This window comes from Vanrija pseudolonga, chromosome 4 (assembly GCF_020906515.1).
Source record: "Vanrija pseudolonga chromosome 4, complete sequence".
NCBI classification, from domain to species: domain Eukaryota; kingdom Fungi; phylum Basidiomycota; class Tremellomycetes; order Trichosporonales; family Trichosporonaceae; genus Vanrija; species Vanrija pseudolonga.
Genome location: NC_085852.1, coordinates 58946 through 74591, shown reverse-complemented (window position 1 = coordinate 74591; position 15646 = coordinate 58946). Strand labels below are relative to the sequence as shown.

Here is a 15646-nt window from a genome sequence, read left to right as displayed (position 1 = left end):
GCGAGGCGGTGTGGTGAGTAGTCACAGTGATGAGAACCAAGCATCCGCCGAGCTGCTCTGTGTTGTTGATGTTGTTGCAGCTGATGGGAAAGCAACAACAACAACAAGTTGCGGGGCTCCATCACGACACCTCATCAGCGGACCACCTCCACCTTGATGACTCGGGCCAAGACAATGCCCCAACCTCGTCTGCCTGACGGATGCATTGTCCACTGATGGACTAGTACAACAATAGGAATGCCCTCCAGATGACTCCTGATCGATACCTACACCTCATCATTCACGAGAGTCCCCAGCCGCCGTCGTCCTCCGCCGCGCCGGCGTCCTGCTCCGGACAGTCGCAGTGGCGCTCAACCTCCACCTCCTGCCAAATCAGCTCCGCACCGGGAAGAATGACTCACCTCATGGCAACGGGTGCACTCATACTTGCCGTGGGCCGTCGGCCACTCGGTGCGCATCTTGTCCATGGCGCTGAGACCTTCGTGCCACTCGTCGAAAGTCTTGAATGTGATACCCTTGTCCCAGTCGCACTGGAGCAGGCGGACGGGGTCGGCCGTGAAGTACACAATGTTCAGGATGAGGTCGTAGACATCAAACCAGTGGACACCCAAGTGCTCAGCGCGAACACGTTCGGCCCCAACGACGGTGAGCCTGGCGTGGGGGTTGCCCTTCGTGAACGCGTCCAGGAACGGTCGGATGAACTTGGGCACGTCGATGGATGAGGAGCAGCCGTAACCCGAGATACCGTAGGGACCGTCACTTTCATACTCATCGTCCGAGGGGCCATCGGCGTCGTCATCGGGAGAGTGGTAGTCGTCTGGAGAGATGGTGTCAGCTGACCAGGTGTCCTGGACCGCCTCATCTGTCGGTCCGGGAACGACCGGGTCGACCGGGTGGAGGACGAGGGTCCACTTGAGGACGTTGTGCGTGTGCTCAAAGTCAATCCCCTGCAGGTGGCCGCTGTTGTTGGTCTTGTCGTGGCGCCACTTGGCATGGAACGTGTAGGACCGCGTCTTCCTCGGGATCACGTAGCGCTGGTGGGCGAACATCTTGTGCTGGGTACGAGGGCGGACCAAGTCGACAAAGTCGACGACGTTGGTCACGTTTGAGAGGATGCGGAGTGGATCAGCGCAGGCAGTGTTGCCGGCGCGCACAACCGTGTGCACAGTTGGCTCCATTGGCCAGAACTGGGGTCGACGAGTGTACCTGACTGGAAGGTGATGATAGTTGACGTTCGCGAATGCAGGGGGCAACTCTCCGACGACGGGCCTTGGAGACTCGTCATGGTGGAAGTCCCTGGACTCGCCGTTGGGTCCCTCGTGCCCGTCGACACTGACCACGACCGGGCAGATCGTTGGAGTCAAGCGAGTGTGGTACTGACGCGACGTGGCGCGGAAGCGAAGACGGCCCTCGAACGATAACGAGTCGATGATGTAGTCCATGAGGAGAGGGGGGGAGGTGTGGGGGATCCTGACGTTGGGAGTCGGAACAGTGCTGGTGCCAGCTTGCGTCGTGACCTGTTGAGCGGTGGTGACTTGGGAGGTGGGCGTTGCGGCGGTAGCTGGGGTGTTGGCGGACGCGGGGCTTGGCACTGCTGGGTTGGTAGCGAGGGGCTTGGTCATCGTGGGGTGGGGCACTTGGGAGAAATGCAAGGTTGGAGAGAGTTGGAGACTGAAAGTAATATTTCAGCGTCGAAACTCGCTACTTGAGTGAAAGGACGCACCGAGAGTTCGACCAGTGAGTCGAGCGCCGGTAGTCTCGATGATGGGACTTGGTGCCCATCTTGTGCGGCTGCTGGGATCAGTCCCGCGTCACTGACGAATGATGGACGGCGCACTGAAGGAAAGAGTGTACAACAAAAAATCAAATTGTCTCTGATGGCGGGAGAACAAACGCAACGCTGGGTTGTGGGTGCGCGACGTGTGTGGTGTCTGGCTGATAGTGGCCAGGGGGCGAGGCAGCCGCCTCGTGCTCGTGCTCGATTGATGCCGTCGTCGTCGATGCCTTGTCTGTCCCTCGTCTGTCCACACACGAATGCACAAGTGATGTCCCACTGCCTTACGGTGACTGGTCCGGCACTCTGATAGTCCTAGGTATTGTGTAGGTCATTTGTTGACAGCTTCACCCACCTCGCGCATCATCCTCATTGTCCAGTCATTCAACCACCTCGACACAGCTCCAGCGGCGTCACACAGTTCAAGTGTGTTTCCTTGACTGACACCACGTGGACTCAAACGATTCGGATACATTGTCCTGTGCCAACTTGACATCACTCCCCTAGCCGACGGGCCAGGTCCCTCGAAGCCATTTTCTCCCGGTCAGCTGCAGTGAGGCCCGCCGAGGCGGTAAACCGCTTCTGGATGTCCCTGGCAGTGCCGACCGCACTGGGCCTCCTAGGCTCGGTGTCGACGGGGGCATCCGGGGCGGGGGCGGGGCGTGAAGGCAGGTGCTGCGGCCTGCCGTTCGAATTGACTGTCGGGTTGGCCGCGGGCTTCGAGAACCTCGCGTGGAGATCTTTGGCGGTGGGCTTCGGTGCAGGTACCGGGGTAGGGGCGGGCGTGTCTAGCGCCACGTCGTCTTGGTGCAGTTGGTCCTTTTCCTCCGGCTTGTCGAAGCTGCTGCCCGTCACCGTCGAGTCGTTTCGCTCGTCGCGTTGCGGAAGGTGGTTCGGTCTCCGCACAACCTCCACTAGGGCGGGTTGATCAAATCGCCTCTGGAGCTCCTTCGCCGTGACGACATCCGTGGAGTTGGAGGGTGGCGCCTCCCCCTCCAGGTTGCTCAGGCTCCGCTGGCCGTTCTCCTCACCGGGGAAGTGCCGTCGGACATAGTATGTCTTCCACGCGACGAGGGCGAGAAGCTGGAGAGAATGAGTTGGAGTAGTCAGGCGCAACTTACCGCTACCCAGAGGATCCAGGCGATGGCCAGGTTGGCGTCGATGAGGCTTGGTCGTTAGCCCGGCCAGACGATGGCACTTACGGTGCGCCGCCTCCGCGCGACGTTCCAGCTGCCACGCCACCAATACCCAGCGCGACGAGGATGGCGCCAATCCAGAGGTCTCGGTTTACACCGACGAACCAGCTGTTCGGACTCGCGCTTGACAGGAGCAAGCTGGAGCGTCATCAGCACGGTATTCTTGCAGTGCTGACCCAACTCACTGCAGCACACTCCAAGCGACAACAAGCGCGGCCCACACTTCGATGACGATGTACGCTGCCTTCGTCTTGGACAACTCGGTCGTGGCATTACCATAGATGTCGCCGGCATGCGAGCTACCGCCACCTTTCTTGCGCTTGTCGAAAGAGTGTGCGGCATGTGCCGGCTCGGAGCGTCGCCCTGGTTCAGGTCAGATGACGGACGTGCAAGCCCAATCAACCTACATGCGTACGAGCTGCCCTGGCTATCAGCAGTTTGGATCAGACCGAGGATGTGGCCATTTACCCCGAGCACGATGACGCCGAGGACGACGAAGACGACCTGGGCTGCGCGCTGTACTGAGCTAGCCGACATTGTTTGGCGGTGCTATTGGTGAGGGGTTCGACGAAGCGGCGCGGTCCCCCGACATCACCACGCCTCTGATATATGCTTGGCATCTTCCAATTAGTTTCGCACGTCACGACACGGACCCGAGTCACGGCGTGTACTAGCGCAAGCTGTGCCAAGCCACCGTCCGATGAACGTTGCACCGTGGTTGCAGCACAACAACACCGCGGCGACCCCTGGCCGACGCCGCAGGATCCGAAACTCTAAAGCCGGGTGCAGTGCTAGCCAGAACGTGACTGCACCAGGCACTGTCCGTCTCCGTTCATTCCAATCTCGGGCAGAGTCTGGCTAGATTACCGTGTTATCACGAGAGCGGCGAACGGTTGTGAAGGTGTGGGACAACGGAAACCCAGTTGAAGTGGCAGGTTCGCTCCGTCAGTCGTGGCTCATGGCCTTTGATTTCTCGCTCCACGCAATCGACCGTCCCATATCCCTCCGTCTCAGCAACGTAGATACATCTCTTAGTGACACAGCCCTGCATCACCACAAAACTGCTCCCCCTTACTCGAATCATGGCTCTTCACCACCCAGTGGCCGGGCGAGTTGGCACTTCCACCTCAGCTTTTGGTAATGTGGACTTTCCCCAAGTCAGACGCCGTCATTGGAGGACGTTGCGGTGTGGGCACCGAGAATTTCCGCTGCAAGTTCTGGACAGAGTTCCTCTCGCTGTGCTGGCTCGAGAGGTCGGTAACGTGCACTTTCTGCAGGTCAGACGCCGTCATTGGAGGACGCTGCGGCGTGGGCACTGCGAACTTCCGCTGCAAGTTCTGGACAGAAGTCTTCTCGCTGGCCTTGATGACGGGATGCGTGGGGTGCTGGCCCGCGAGGTCTTTGGCGCTGATAGGGGCACCGGGGGCAAAGTGGCGTGGCCGGCCGGCCCCGCCGCCGGCGCCCTCGATCAGGTTAAGCAGACTGCTGCGCTGGTTCTCGTCTCCGGGGAAGTAGGTCCGGACGTAGTAGGCTTCTGCCGCGACGAGGCCGAGGAGCTTGAGGTGAGCTAGCGCAGCACACGACGGACTCACCGCCACCCATAGAATCCAAGCCAGGGCGAGCATGGCGTTGATCTTCCTGAGTCGTCAGCTGGAGTGATACAGCATCAAACACTCACGGTGGCCCGCCTCCCCGTGCTGTCGCGGCCGCGACTCCACCAATTCCAAGCGCGACGAGGACACCGCCGATCAGCATGTCGGTCTTGACCCACAAGAACCAGCTGTTTGGGCTGGCCCTCCCGACAAGAAAGCTGCGCCGTGATCAGTCGGGGTGCGGCTCGGGGACACTCACTGTAGAACGACGTAGGCTACCACGAGTCCAGCCCAGACCTCGACGACGATGTACGCTGCAAATGTCTTGCGTAGCTCGCCCGTGAGATTGCCAAAGATGTCGCCACTGTGGGAGCTTCCGCCGCCACCGCCGCCTCCTTTCTTGCGCTTCTGGAGTGCGGGAGTCTCATGGGTGGACTTCGCAACGTGACGGGCCCTTGGCGGGCTGGTGGGCCGGGCGACTGCGTCCGTCGTCGGCGTCGGCGGGGTAGTGGTGCCAACCTGATCATAAGGCTTGGCGGAGGGCTCCGAACGCCGGCTCATGGGGACGGGGGTGCGGGTACTGAATCCCTCTGACGTGACCACCGTCGTCTCCATCGGTACCCAGGTCATGCCAGTGCTCGAGACACGTCTGTAGCCATACAGCACGAGCGTCGACCTGTAGCCTGATGTCGACGGGGTAGGGGTATCTGGTCCAGGTCAGCTCTCGGTGTACAATGTCGTCGCCCTTCACCGGTACGTACAGGACGGTAGACGGTCGGCCTCCGCGATCCCCTCTTCGACTCGCTCCAGGAGGTGGCCGTTCAGTCCGAGAAGGGCAATCCCGAGCACCAGCAAGAAACCGAGGACGACGGGCTGCAATGATCGAACTGTAACGGTCATGGTGGTCCGGGTGTAGGCGGGGGTGAGAAGCATGCAGCATGGTGGCTCGACTTGGCTTTAAGATACCTCCTCCCGCCTCCTCGACGAGCCCTGCTCCCAGCCATAAGGGAGCGCAATGAGCACAGCTGCGGCAATCTAGCCAACCGACAGCGACAATGAAATGCTTGTGTAGACTGACGGCTGTGTGCAGCAGCTAAGTCTCGCGACGGCATCCCCTGCCCGTTTACCGCCCGCTCCGAAACTCAAAACTGGCGCGACGTGCAAACAAGTGTGAATGCCAAGCCATACCTCGTCCGTCTCCACCTCCGTCTCCGTTTACATTCCACTTTGACGCAGGGTCTGGGCCTGATACAAACGTTATCTCAAGCTGGGTTTCCAACTAAAGTGTCCGCGTGGGCGGTGCATGAGCCTGGGCGTTGGCGTGATCCGCGTCACGTTGCCGCGACATGCACTGCGGTGAGCGACACTGGGTTGCCGTGGGAGGACTTCCACTCGTCCAGGGCTGACAAAATGCATCACAACAGAACTGCTGAGTTCTACGTGGATATGAAGACGTGATACCACTCAGGGGCCGACCAAGTCAAGCTTGCCATCCGCAGCGGTTGCCGTGATCCCCGAACTGGCCCCACTGTCCAAACCCCGGACGCTCCTCCTGCGGTTCGCGGCTCCCGGGAAGAAGCGGCGGATGTAGAGCAGCTCGAAAATGGCGAGACCTAGGAGCTGGGCTTGTCAGCCAGTTGCCTGAGAACCCGCGAGCGCCACCCGTCGACCGGCGCACTCACAATAGCCCACATGACCCACGCGAGGGCGACGTTGGCATACACCGCCCCTCGGTACTGGCCCCAGTACTTCCATGCCGAGGCGGCGGACACGGCGGCACAGCCAGCGAGACCGAGGGCAAGGAGGACGGCGTGCGCGATGTGGTCGGCTAGCACCGAGATGAGGCGCGAGTTGGGCCGGATGCGCGACATCACGAGGCTGCCGCGTCAGTACAGCCCTGCCTGAGCTGTCGGCGACTTACTGTGCAATAGCGTACGCGGCCACCAGGGCGGCCCAAACTTCCAGCACCACATACCCCGGCATATTCGTCTCATACGAGTAGGGCAGGAAGAACTGGTTCGGATACCCGAAGCTGCCGCTCCCGCTGCTGTCGCCGCCGCTGCTGCTGCCGCCCCCACTTCCGTCAGGAATGTGGAAGTTGGGTCCACCGCCGCTGCCCCCGCTCCCTCCGTCACTGCCACCATTGCCGCTCCCACTCCCGTCTCCTCCACCGCCCTTCTTGCGCTTGTGTAACTGGCGAGCCGCGCTTCCGCTGCCGGTCGAAGCGCTTCCGGTCGGCGCCGGGGTGATCTGGCTAGCCTTGTCACCCCTGTACTTCGCAGCAGGGGTTGGCGCTTCGTCCCCGTTGCTCCTCTTGTTGTACACCGTGTTTACGACGGTGTAGACGATCGATGTGACTGCAATGGTCGAGTACTGCGTGATGCCGTCGACGGTCGCCGTGGCTGTGCGATCAATCACTGTCCGCCAGCTGATGAAGCTCGTGACCTTGGGCCCATAGGTGTCAAAGATGGAGGACACGCCTAGCGCGGTCAGCTTGCTGAGTGGAATCGAGTAACGTACGGCCTGACATTGCACTGCTTATGTCCTGCGGGGCCACGGTCCCATTATAGCCAGGAATCTCGATGCCGCCTCCTCCGCGAGGGGTGATCTCGCGGTAGAACACGCCAAGCAAGTATCCATTTAAGCCGAGGACGGCGATGCCGAATCCTGCCAGAACGAGAAGCAGGCTGCTCTGGGCCGTGGTTCCGGTCGTCATTGCGACTGCGTGAGGTGGGTGTGGTGGCGAGGGTGAGAGATATGTTAATCAATTGTTCGAGGTTATCAGAAGCGCCGGTGTGAAGGCGAGGATTCAAACGAGAGCCAGTCGACGACCGCAGCCCCACTGTCCGCGATGAGTACCAGTAAGTGACCCTCGCGTGAGGCCGTGACATGGGTGCCTCGCATTGCCCCCCACCGGGGTCACGATCACAGTCTACATAGAGCAGGCACGTTGAGCCTTTGGCAGTTTCGCCATGCTCCTGGTGCACCGAATGAGGCGGGCATCACACATGCCCATGCCCCTGGTAAATGCCAAGCCAACCAGTCTCGGCCCCCCCCGTTATCCCCACACAGATTGAACCTGCGGTACATAAAAATGGCCGTACACCATGACGACGACTGCATGTGGTGCCGCGCCATACTCGTATGTACCTCAGCTAGACGTCTTGGTTTCAATGTCATCTACGCTGCCCGGGGTGGAGCGAGCCTGGGAGTCAAGCGCGCGGAGGCTCTTCCTGCGGTTCGCAGCCCCAGGGAAGAAACGGCGCACGTAGATGACCTCGAAGACTGCGAGGGCGAAGAGCTAGGCGTCAGTGAGCCGCATACGGAGGGCACTCACGATCGCCCAGAGGATCCACGCCATCGCGAGGTTTGCGTACACCATCGCGGGGTTGGTGTACAGAATCCATAACCTCCATTCGCGGACATCTGCGGCCAATCCCGCGGATAACGCAGCAGCGCCCCCAACGCCGAGGGCAAGGAGGATAGCGTGAGCCACATGGTCTGTGTTGACGGACATGAGTGATGAGAGACGCGGGATGCGCGATGTGACCAGGCTGGGTGTCAGCGAGAGGCGCAGCGCGCAGACGTACTGCAAGATTGCGTACAGGACCACCAGGCCGGACCATACCTCAACCACGATGTAGCCTGGGATGATGTTCTTGAAGTACACCATCATGCTGCACATGGCCCCGGGTGGACATGATGAGCTGCTCCCGCTGCTACTCCCTCCCGGGACGTGGAAGTTGGGTCCGCTTCCACTGCTACCACTATCGCCACCACCACCTTTCTTGCGCCTGTGCAGGTTGGACTCGCCGGCCAGTCGCGCCACGAGCGGCGGCGTGTACCCCGCCAAGGTAGCTGTAGGTGGGGTGTCAGTACACACCAGGCCTCAGAGCGACACATACGGCTGAGGGACCGGCGATGAGGGTATTCGGGGCTGTTGTAGAGGCTCAGGTGGGAAGATAACTCGCCCAGAAGGGATCCGTTCAGCCCGAGGACGATGGCGCCGAACACGGTGAGGGCGAGGAGGAAGGCCGTCTGGGCAGTGGTTCCGGTGATGCGCATGGCGATTAGATGGCGCAGTGCGAACAAGGTCGTGGTCGATCGACTCGAGGGCAGCTACATATATGCTCGCGAGCACGATGTGCGGGTAGCTGTGAACCCGTGTGTTCGCACTGCCCCGCCAGGAGTCGCGCCACACGACATAAGCATGCGGCCACATCCCCTGTCGTGTGAGTGTGTCACCCCACCCCAGCGGGCATCGCGCATCCCCGCCTACTACGGCTTACCTGTCTCTACCGCATTCCAGCTTCCAACTGGAACGGTGCGATTGCGGCGGAAGATGACGCAAAAACATGTCAATGCCAAGCCAATGTTGTTGCCCGTGAAGTTGAGCTCTCGGGATGGTTTGAACCTAAAGTGGCCGTGGGCAGTGCATCGTCAGGACCGACCCGTGTCGTGTCAAACCAATCGGCCGCGCTCCTTGCCCTTTCTCTCCGGCTGGGCTCAACTCTGCTCTCGGTGTGCTAGACTTGACTAATGATGCATTGATGGTGTTTTCAACTACAGCTCGTCTTGATCTCGGCCTCCCAACGCCATCGCCAACTGGTGGGTGGGCTGTCGTCTCGGCGCCGGACGTGATGGCCTCGCCAGTGATGGATCTCATATCTCGGGGCATGGCGCATCTCACGCCGTGCGCAGCTTGGCAGGCCAGTAGCCCTCCATCTTGGCCCTCCCCCCGAGCTCATCCCACCACTCGCGCAGCCCAACAAAGCGGAGCAGCGGGTGCTCGCCGAGCCCAGCAACCCTATTGAGCGGGTGGTGCTCGATCTGACCGCGGAAGAGTTGCTCGAGGATGTCGGTGGTGCCCACTGCGTCGACATACTCGCCGTTCTGGGAGCGGAGCTGCTCAAGACCGACAATGGTGACTTTGGCGTTCCGGCGCAGCGCGTACACGAGGTGCGCGAGGAGGTTACCACGGGTGTCGTCGCGGCGCGTGCCGGTGCTCGCCGACGCAGTGGCGCTAGGGTGGATGACCACGACCCAGTCGCCGACATGCGACGACGCCTTGCGCGCGCCGAGGCGCGGCGACGCGAGCGCGTGCATGCCGCGCCCGTCGAGCGCGAGGTGGACGACGTACCGCGCCACCAGCGGCGGGATACGCAGCACGACGCTCGGCGCAGCGGCGAGGTCGATGAAGTCGATGAGCGTGGTCACGGACGAGAAGTTGAAGCGGCACCCCGCGACGCCGGGCCCGACGCGGCGCAGCGTCGACACCGACGTGAACCCCTCCGCCATGGGCCCGTAGGCCACCTTGTCGATCGAGCGGCCCGTGCGCACGTCGACGGCCAGCGCGTTGCCCGGCGACACCGGGAAGGGCTGGAACGGGCGGAAGGGCTCGAGGATGCCCGTGGGGCGGAGGGCGCCAATGCGCGGTCCCGCGGCGGTCTCGAAGAAGACTACGTGCGAGAGCGGGAGGGCGTCTACTCGGTCGCGATACTCGCGCGAGGTGGCGCGCAGAGCGCGTAGGGCAGGCGGCGGGGCGTGTGAGATTATGTTGTCGAGCAGGTGTGGGAACGAGGTGTGCTGGAACACCGCGGCAGTCATGGCTGTCTGTGGGTTGTTAGTGCTGGGTCTTGTGGTGATGATCATGCAGCACATACTGCGTGGTGAAGGGGTGAGATGATGAGTAGATGTAAGTATTCACAGAGGTCGAGTCGTCGCTGTATATGTACTGATGTGCGACGGCAAGAACAATGGGCACGAGAAGGAAAGGGGGAAAAGTGACGCACGCATCCGACCTCGACGCAACCGGCGAGTAATCCCACCGTCGCCATCCTCCGCTTTCGTCAAAACCCAAGGATCGTTGTGTGGTGCTGCGGCTGATTAGATAGGCTGATGCATGGTGTACTAACGTGAGGGGCAGGTTGACGGGTGCCTGCAATGTCGGCAGGGTCGTTATCGAATGTGGTCACAGTGTTGTCTGGATCGCAGCCGCCCCCCCCTCGTCGGCCCTGCCGACGTTTTGGTGTGCTGCTCGTGAATGTTGTCGCAATGATGATAGTCGTCTTACAGCCTGCTGCGACAGTGGGCATTGTATCTTGCTCCGATGCCGAGGGCGTCGACGCGCCTGTCCATGTGATGTAATGAGATCGCCCCCCGTTCTCCACGGCGCGGCGTCTAAGGCAGCGGCTCGCACTCGTGCTTGATAAAGTCGTCGACGGCCTGGCATCAGCGTTGCGCCCCGTGCCGACACCAACCCTGCGGCACTCGGTGCAGAGGTACACGCGCCCCTCGGGGGGCCATTCGCCGATGATCTCACGCCTGTCGCCCAGGGCGCCGCTCCACTCGTCCCACGGCACCAGCCGTGCGGCTTCCACCAGCTCGGCGTTGATGCTCGCCATGGCGTTGGTGAAGAGAACCCGCTTGCGGTCTTCGGGATCGTCGTGCAGCCCGCCGCCTAGCTGGACCGGGTTGATCTTCTCCACGCCGACGAGGGTGAGCTGCCCTTGCCGCCCGGACGCCGCGGTCGCGCCTAGGAGGAGGGGGTGGAAGAAGTGCGGGTACACTGGGAACTCGCGCACCGGTCTGGTGCCCGGCCGGCAGGGCCAGAATACGATGGTCCATGTGCGCGGGAAGGCGTGCCCTCTGAAGATGATGTGTCGCCACTGGTCGTCGCTCTCGCTCCAGCGCACATGGAGCACGTATTCGCAAGACGGGGGGATGTTGATCCACAGCGGTTCGTTCTTGGCACCGTCCCATGGGTCGATCTCAGAGAGGTCGAGAAAGTCGACGGCGGTGCGGACGGGATGCACGAGGTCGTATGGTGTCTTGTACACCGAGTCGCCCAGGCGCCTGACGGTGTGCAGCGACGCCCAGACATATGCACTGTCGTGAGAGAGCACTGCTGCGTGGTGCGCTTCAAAGTCGAGGATTTTGACCTTGCGCGGGCAGTAGGGAAGCCAGTCGATGTAGGCTCTCGCGGGCAGTGTCGTGTGCCGTGATGTGGTGAGGTCGATGACCCAGGCCGATGCGCTCTCGGGGACGACGGCGGCATGCACGAGGATGAGGTTGTCGACCTTGTCTCGAAACGACCGCGACGTCGCGCGAAGTGCAATCAAGGACGGTATGGTCGCGAAGCCAACAACCATGTCCATGATATGTGGGTAGCTCTTGTGGTCGAGGATCGTGCGGATGGGAGCACGCTCCTTCTTGAAACGGTGGCGGGGTCGGCCCATCGCGAAGCTGGAGAGGTTAGTGGATGGAGTGAAGATGGTGAGTGGTGAGGTGAGCCGTGGAGGAGGCCAGTGGCGACCTCGTGCCCTGCAAGCGTCATGGACGTGGTGAGGCCCGGGCCTCGGGCCATCGCGCGGCGCCCAAGGCTGGCGACGACGCAGCAACGCCCAATGCCCACAGATGGACATGACTGCACGCACTGGCCGCCTGCGCCTCTCCGCCTCTGGACAGATCCGGCCGACCGGCCTGCTTTGTCGAGCCGGCCCCGCTTGCTTGAGCATGAATCCACTGCATACCGCATAACCTGGCGTCAGCACAGCTCGGCGCCGGCACTCACCAAACAACAATATACACGAGAACACCAACTCTGCTCTACCTCACTCACGCCTGAGCCCCCGAGGTGCGCGAGAACTCTAGGAGCTCGTTGAAGATGTCGTCGATGAAGAACATGCCGCCGATGTGTCCGCCGGCAACATTCCTCAGCGCCGACGGCTTGTAGTTGGCAATGAGCCACTCGTTCATGCCGCCGCCGATCTGGTCCGTCTCGGAGCCGACCACGAGCACGGGCTTGGCATGCTGTTTGTCGAGCTTGGAGGGCACAAAGCCCCAGTCGGAGTGGAGGACGTCCGAGATCTCGAGGAACCAGTCCCACGAGACGGCGACCGAGGCGAGAGTGCCGTCGGCCATCCTGCCGACAATCTCCTCCTGCGTCTTGCCCTTGCGCTTGAGCCAGTCGTGCATGATGGCCTTCTCCTCGTCGGTCATGTGGTCAAACAGCGTCTCGTTGAGGAACTTAATCGTGCCCTCCCGAGTGGACAGCTTGCTAGCAAACGCCATCTTGGCGAGCCGCTGCATCGCGTTGAACGGCACGCGGCTGGGTGGGCCGACAGCAAAGTAGTTTTGCCACGTCAGCGTCGTCGAGTAGTTCTTGTGCTGGGCGAGCGGGGAGAAGCCAGCCATGAGGCAGGCTCCGGCAGTGTACCGGCCGAAGGGGAACTCGTCGTAGCCCGCGCCGAAGATCATCTGCGCCGGCGCGGTGCCAAAGCTGCCGCCGGCGACGTACAGCGCATCGAGCTTGCCATCGGGGTAGAGCGAGTCGAAGAGCGCACGCGTGTCGGCGATCAGGCTCTCGCGGTACGTCTTGCCCTTGGCGGTTCCCGACGACTGGCCCAATCCCGGCGGCGTGATGGTCACGTAGTGGATCTTCTCGCGCTCGACGCACTCGAGAACGCTGTCGGCACGTGCGACGGCAAAGATGCCGGGGAAGAAGAGGATGACGGTGCGGGATGAGGGGTAGCCGTTGTGCGCGTATGCCACCTGTCGGTTGTTGGGCAGCTTGAGGATGACCTCGTCGTCGTTGCCGGGGATGAAGTCGGTCTGCGGGGGTCTGGTCAGCGAGGCGTCGAGTAAGGGGATATGGGGCACTTGCCATCGTGGTAGCTGGCGGTGGAATAGGAGTGATGAGGGCGATGGGTACACGCTCTGCCTTTATATCCTTGCTCGGGGATGCTATCTTCCGTCACCCTCGAGCCCTCGAGTCGCACGTTTGTCAATGAGAGACAGAGATAGATGCAAAAGTGCAACATGTTGATATGCATTCAATAGACAGTGACGATGCGCGCCAAGTGACACATCACGTGACTTCGCTCCGACTCGGCGCCGACACAGCGGAACATCCGCAGCGACTCCGAGGCCGCCGAGCCGGGGGCCGACAGCGCCGACGACGCCGCCGACGTAGCCGACAACGACGAGTGACACTACGTTGGGCGTTCCAGCGTGGCGAGCTGCATCCGCGGCGCCTCCTCGCCCTGCTGCACACCGCCTTCCTCGCCACCCTCGCCTCCCTCCTCCCCTCTCCACTCGGGGAACCCCCTAAACACGCCGCCGTCGAGCGCGTCCGAAAAGTCCTCCCAGTCCATGTTGGCAATGTTGAGGTTGTTCTCCGGGCTCCACAGCTCGGCGGCGAGGCAGCGGAACGTGCGTGCCTTGGTGCCAGCAGGCAGGGGGAGGGGGTTGAACTGCTCGTCGTACTCGACCAGGCCCGAGATGTCGACCGCAATGACCGGGAAGCCGTCCTCGGCGAGCGCGCGCGCGTCGGCGACAAAGATGACGGCAAAGTTCGCCTTGGCGGCGCGTGCGTCGTCGAACAGCGCCTGCGGGGTGGCTAGCGAAAAGCCCGCGTCGTCGACGGGCGTGATGTACGGCAGGAAGCCTTCCTCCGAGGGGACGTTGAGCGCCGTCAGCAGCGAGGCCCACTGCGCGTCGGTGCCCTCGCCGAAGGCTGTGCGAAACAGGGGTGACTGCTCTGTCGTCGGGAAGGAGGGTAGTGGTGCGCTCATCGTCGTGGGTGGGTGTGGAGATGATGAGGATGTCGAGTGTGTGTTAGTCATGTCCATGTCCGTCCCGTCGAGGTAAGGTGCGAGTGCAAATGCCGTCAACACGTCACTTGATGCAGCGCGGACCCTAGAGCGGAGCACCATTCGGCCATGCTCCGAGGGGGGGGGGCAACGTCGGCGATTGACATCTTCGACCTCGGTGCATGCTGTGCATGTGGTAGCTGGCGGACAAGTGTCGCGACGAGGGTGGCATTGTCGCTCACTGCTGGCAACGGACCACATCGACAACAAACAACAGCCGATCCATCACCTACACCCCCTCCTTTATCACTCAACTCTGACCCTCCAGGCCAGCTGACAAGCTTCTACAGGGCCAATGCCACTGACAAGCCCTCACCGTCGGCGGCGCTGACACATGGGCAGCGTTCAAGCTCCGCTGAGCCCCTCGTGGACCAGCTTCCATCAAGAGATGGAGACGGAATAACATCCAAGTCCCGCGGGCCAGTCATGCGGACGGGATTTCTAACGCGACGTCGCCTTGGCATCCACATGCCGGCGCCCAAGCGAGGTATGCTCGCTGCAGCCCACTCGCGCGGCTGTCATCTAGCTGGCACACCAGACAGTCGTCCGGTCGCCGGGTCGCCGAGGTATATGCCTCGGAATGATCCTAAGCGCGGCGCGTCTCGACGCCTGCACCACTCGAGTCGTTGGCCGCTGGAGGCCCGCATTCCACAACATTCGGCGCGGGCTGTTCTGCCCACGACCTCGGACAGGGGGTCGCGTCGGCACGCCGAGGTCCCACGCCGACGTGTTGCTTAAGAGCACTTACCTTGAACCGAGCTGGGTCCCGCAGACTTGACCCCCGCACTAGCCATCTCCCACGTCACCACCGCCCACTCACTCACCCTTTTGCCATGCCGCCCGCCGTCGTCCCCATCATCGACAAGCTGAGCGCCGTCAGCACGGCGTGGTCGCCGGTCCAAGCGGCCTCCTTCAACGGGCAGGACATCAAGGTCGTCCTCCTGCAAGGCGACTTTGTCTGGCACTCGCACCCCGACACGGACGAGGTGTTCTTCGTGCAGGAGGGCAGCATGGAGATGGGCGTGCGCGAGGGCGGCGTCGAGAGCGTGCTCAAGCTCAACAAGGGCGACATGTACGTCGTCCCCCAGGGCCAGGAGCACCGCCCGCTCAACGCCAACTGCCGCGTCTTGTTGTTCGAGAAGGCGGGCACGGTCAACACGGGCGACTTTGACGGCGAGGTGCCGGGCCATATTACGCAGACAGATGGCAGGGCATAGGTGCGTAGGTGGTGAGGTGCATGCGCTGACTCGCAGGAACGCCACTGCGATATGCATTGTACTTCAAGCTCCCTCTTATCTATGCACTTGCTCCTTCTCCTCCAGCCTTCAACTGGCAAGCCGCGGCAAGCCCAGCCAGTTCATCCAGCCCAGCCCAGCCCACCCCACCCACCCGGCCCTGACACCCTCGTGTCCCTCGCGTGGACCGGCACGC

General features: G+C 62.0%; 7 protein-coding genes across 7 annotated transcripts; 1 reads left to right on the top strand and 6 right to left on the bottom strand.

Annotated features, from left to right (window-relative positions):
• Window positions 1–280: 280 nt before the first annotated feature.
• On the bottom strand, window positions 281–1622 carry LOC62_04G005236 (uncharacterized protein; the record flags this gene model as incomplete). The annotated part of the gene is made up of 2 exons (XM_062771764.1): window positions 281–364; window positions 402–1622. The coding sequence occupies 2 exons, from the start codon at window positions 1620–1622 to the stop codon at window positions 281–283; spliced, it is 1305 nt and encodes a 434-aa protein (XP_062627748.1).
• A 647-nt stretch (window positions 1623–2269) lies between these two features.
• LOC62_04G005235 (uncharacterized protein) lies at window positions 2270–3507 on the bottom strand (the record flags this gene model as incomplete). The annotated part of the gene is made up of 5 exons (XM_062771763.1): window positions 2270–2857; window positions 2896–2941; window positions 2977–3108; window positions 3156–3333; window positions 3378–3507. 5 exons carry the CDS (start codon window positions 3505–3507, stop codon window positions 2270–2272), a joined length of 1074 nt encoding a protein of 357 aa, XP_062627747.1.
• Window positions 3508–4097: 590 nt separating this feature from the next.
• LOC62_04G005234 (uncharacterized protein) lies at window positions 4098–7278 on the bottom strand (the record flags this gene model as incomplete). Its single annotated transcript, XM_062771762.1, has 6 exons — window positions 4098–4608; window positions 4822–5269; window positions 6092–6182; window positions 6245–6440; window positions 6484–7042; window positions 7083–7278. 6 exons carry the CDS (start codon window positions 7276–7278, stop codon window positions 4098–4100), a joined length of 2001 nt encoding a protein of 666 aa, XP_062627746.1.
• Window positions 7279–7713: 435 nt separating this feature from the next.
• Window positions 7714–8627, bottom strand: LOC62_04G005233 (uncharacterized protein; the record flags this gene model as incomplete). Its single annotated transcript, XM_062771761.1, has 3 exons — window positions 7714–7863; window positions 7900–8420; window positions 8468–8627. The coding sequence occupies 3 exons, from the start codon at window positions 8625–8627 to the stop codon at window positions 7714–7716; spliced, it is 831 nt and encodes a 276-aa protein (XP_062627745.1).
• Window positions 8628–9248: 621 nt separating this feature from the next.
• On the bottom strand, window positions 9249–11800 carry LOC62_04G005232 (uncharacterized protein; the record flags this gene model as incomplete). The annotated part of the gene is made up of 2 exons (XM_062771760.1): window positions 9249–10175; window positions 10823–11800. The coding sequence occupies 2 exons, from the start codon at window positions 11798–11800 to the stop codon at window positions 9249–9251; spliced, it is 1905 nt and encodes a 634-aa protein (XP_062627744.1).
• Window positions 11801–12179: 379 nt separating this feature from the next.
• LOC62_04G005231 (uncharacterized protein) lies at window positions 12180–14137 on the bottom strand (the record flags this gene model as incomplete). Its single annotated transcript, XM_062771759.1, has 2 exons — window positions 12180–13222; window positions 13618–14137. 2 exons carry the CDS (start codon window positions 14135–14137, stop codon window positions 12180–12182), a joined length of 1563 nt encoding a protein of 520 aa, XP_062627743.1.
• An 892-nt stretch (window positions 14138–15029) lies between these two features.
• On the top strand, window positions 15030–15520 carry ydbB. Its single transcript, XM_062771758.1, has 2 exons — window positions 15030–15432; window positions 15469–15520. The coding sequence occupies exon 1, from the start codon at window positions 15049–15051 to the stop codon at window positions 15430–15432; it is 384 nt and encodes a 127-aa protein (XP_062627742.1). The 5' UTR covers window positions 15030–15048; the 3' UTR covers window positions 15469–15520.
• The last annotated feature ends 126 nt before the right edge of the window (window positions 15521–15646 follow it).

Bases quoted from the DNA above. Each gene is read 5' to 3' on its own strand.
- ydbB (XM_062771758.1), top strand. From the start codon at position 15,049: ATGCCGCCCGCCGTCGTCCCCATCATCGACAAGCTGAGCGCCGTCAGC.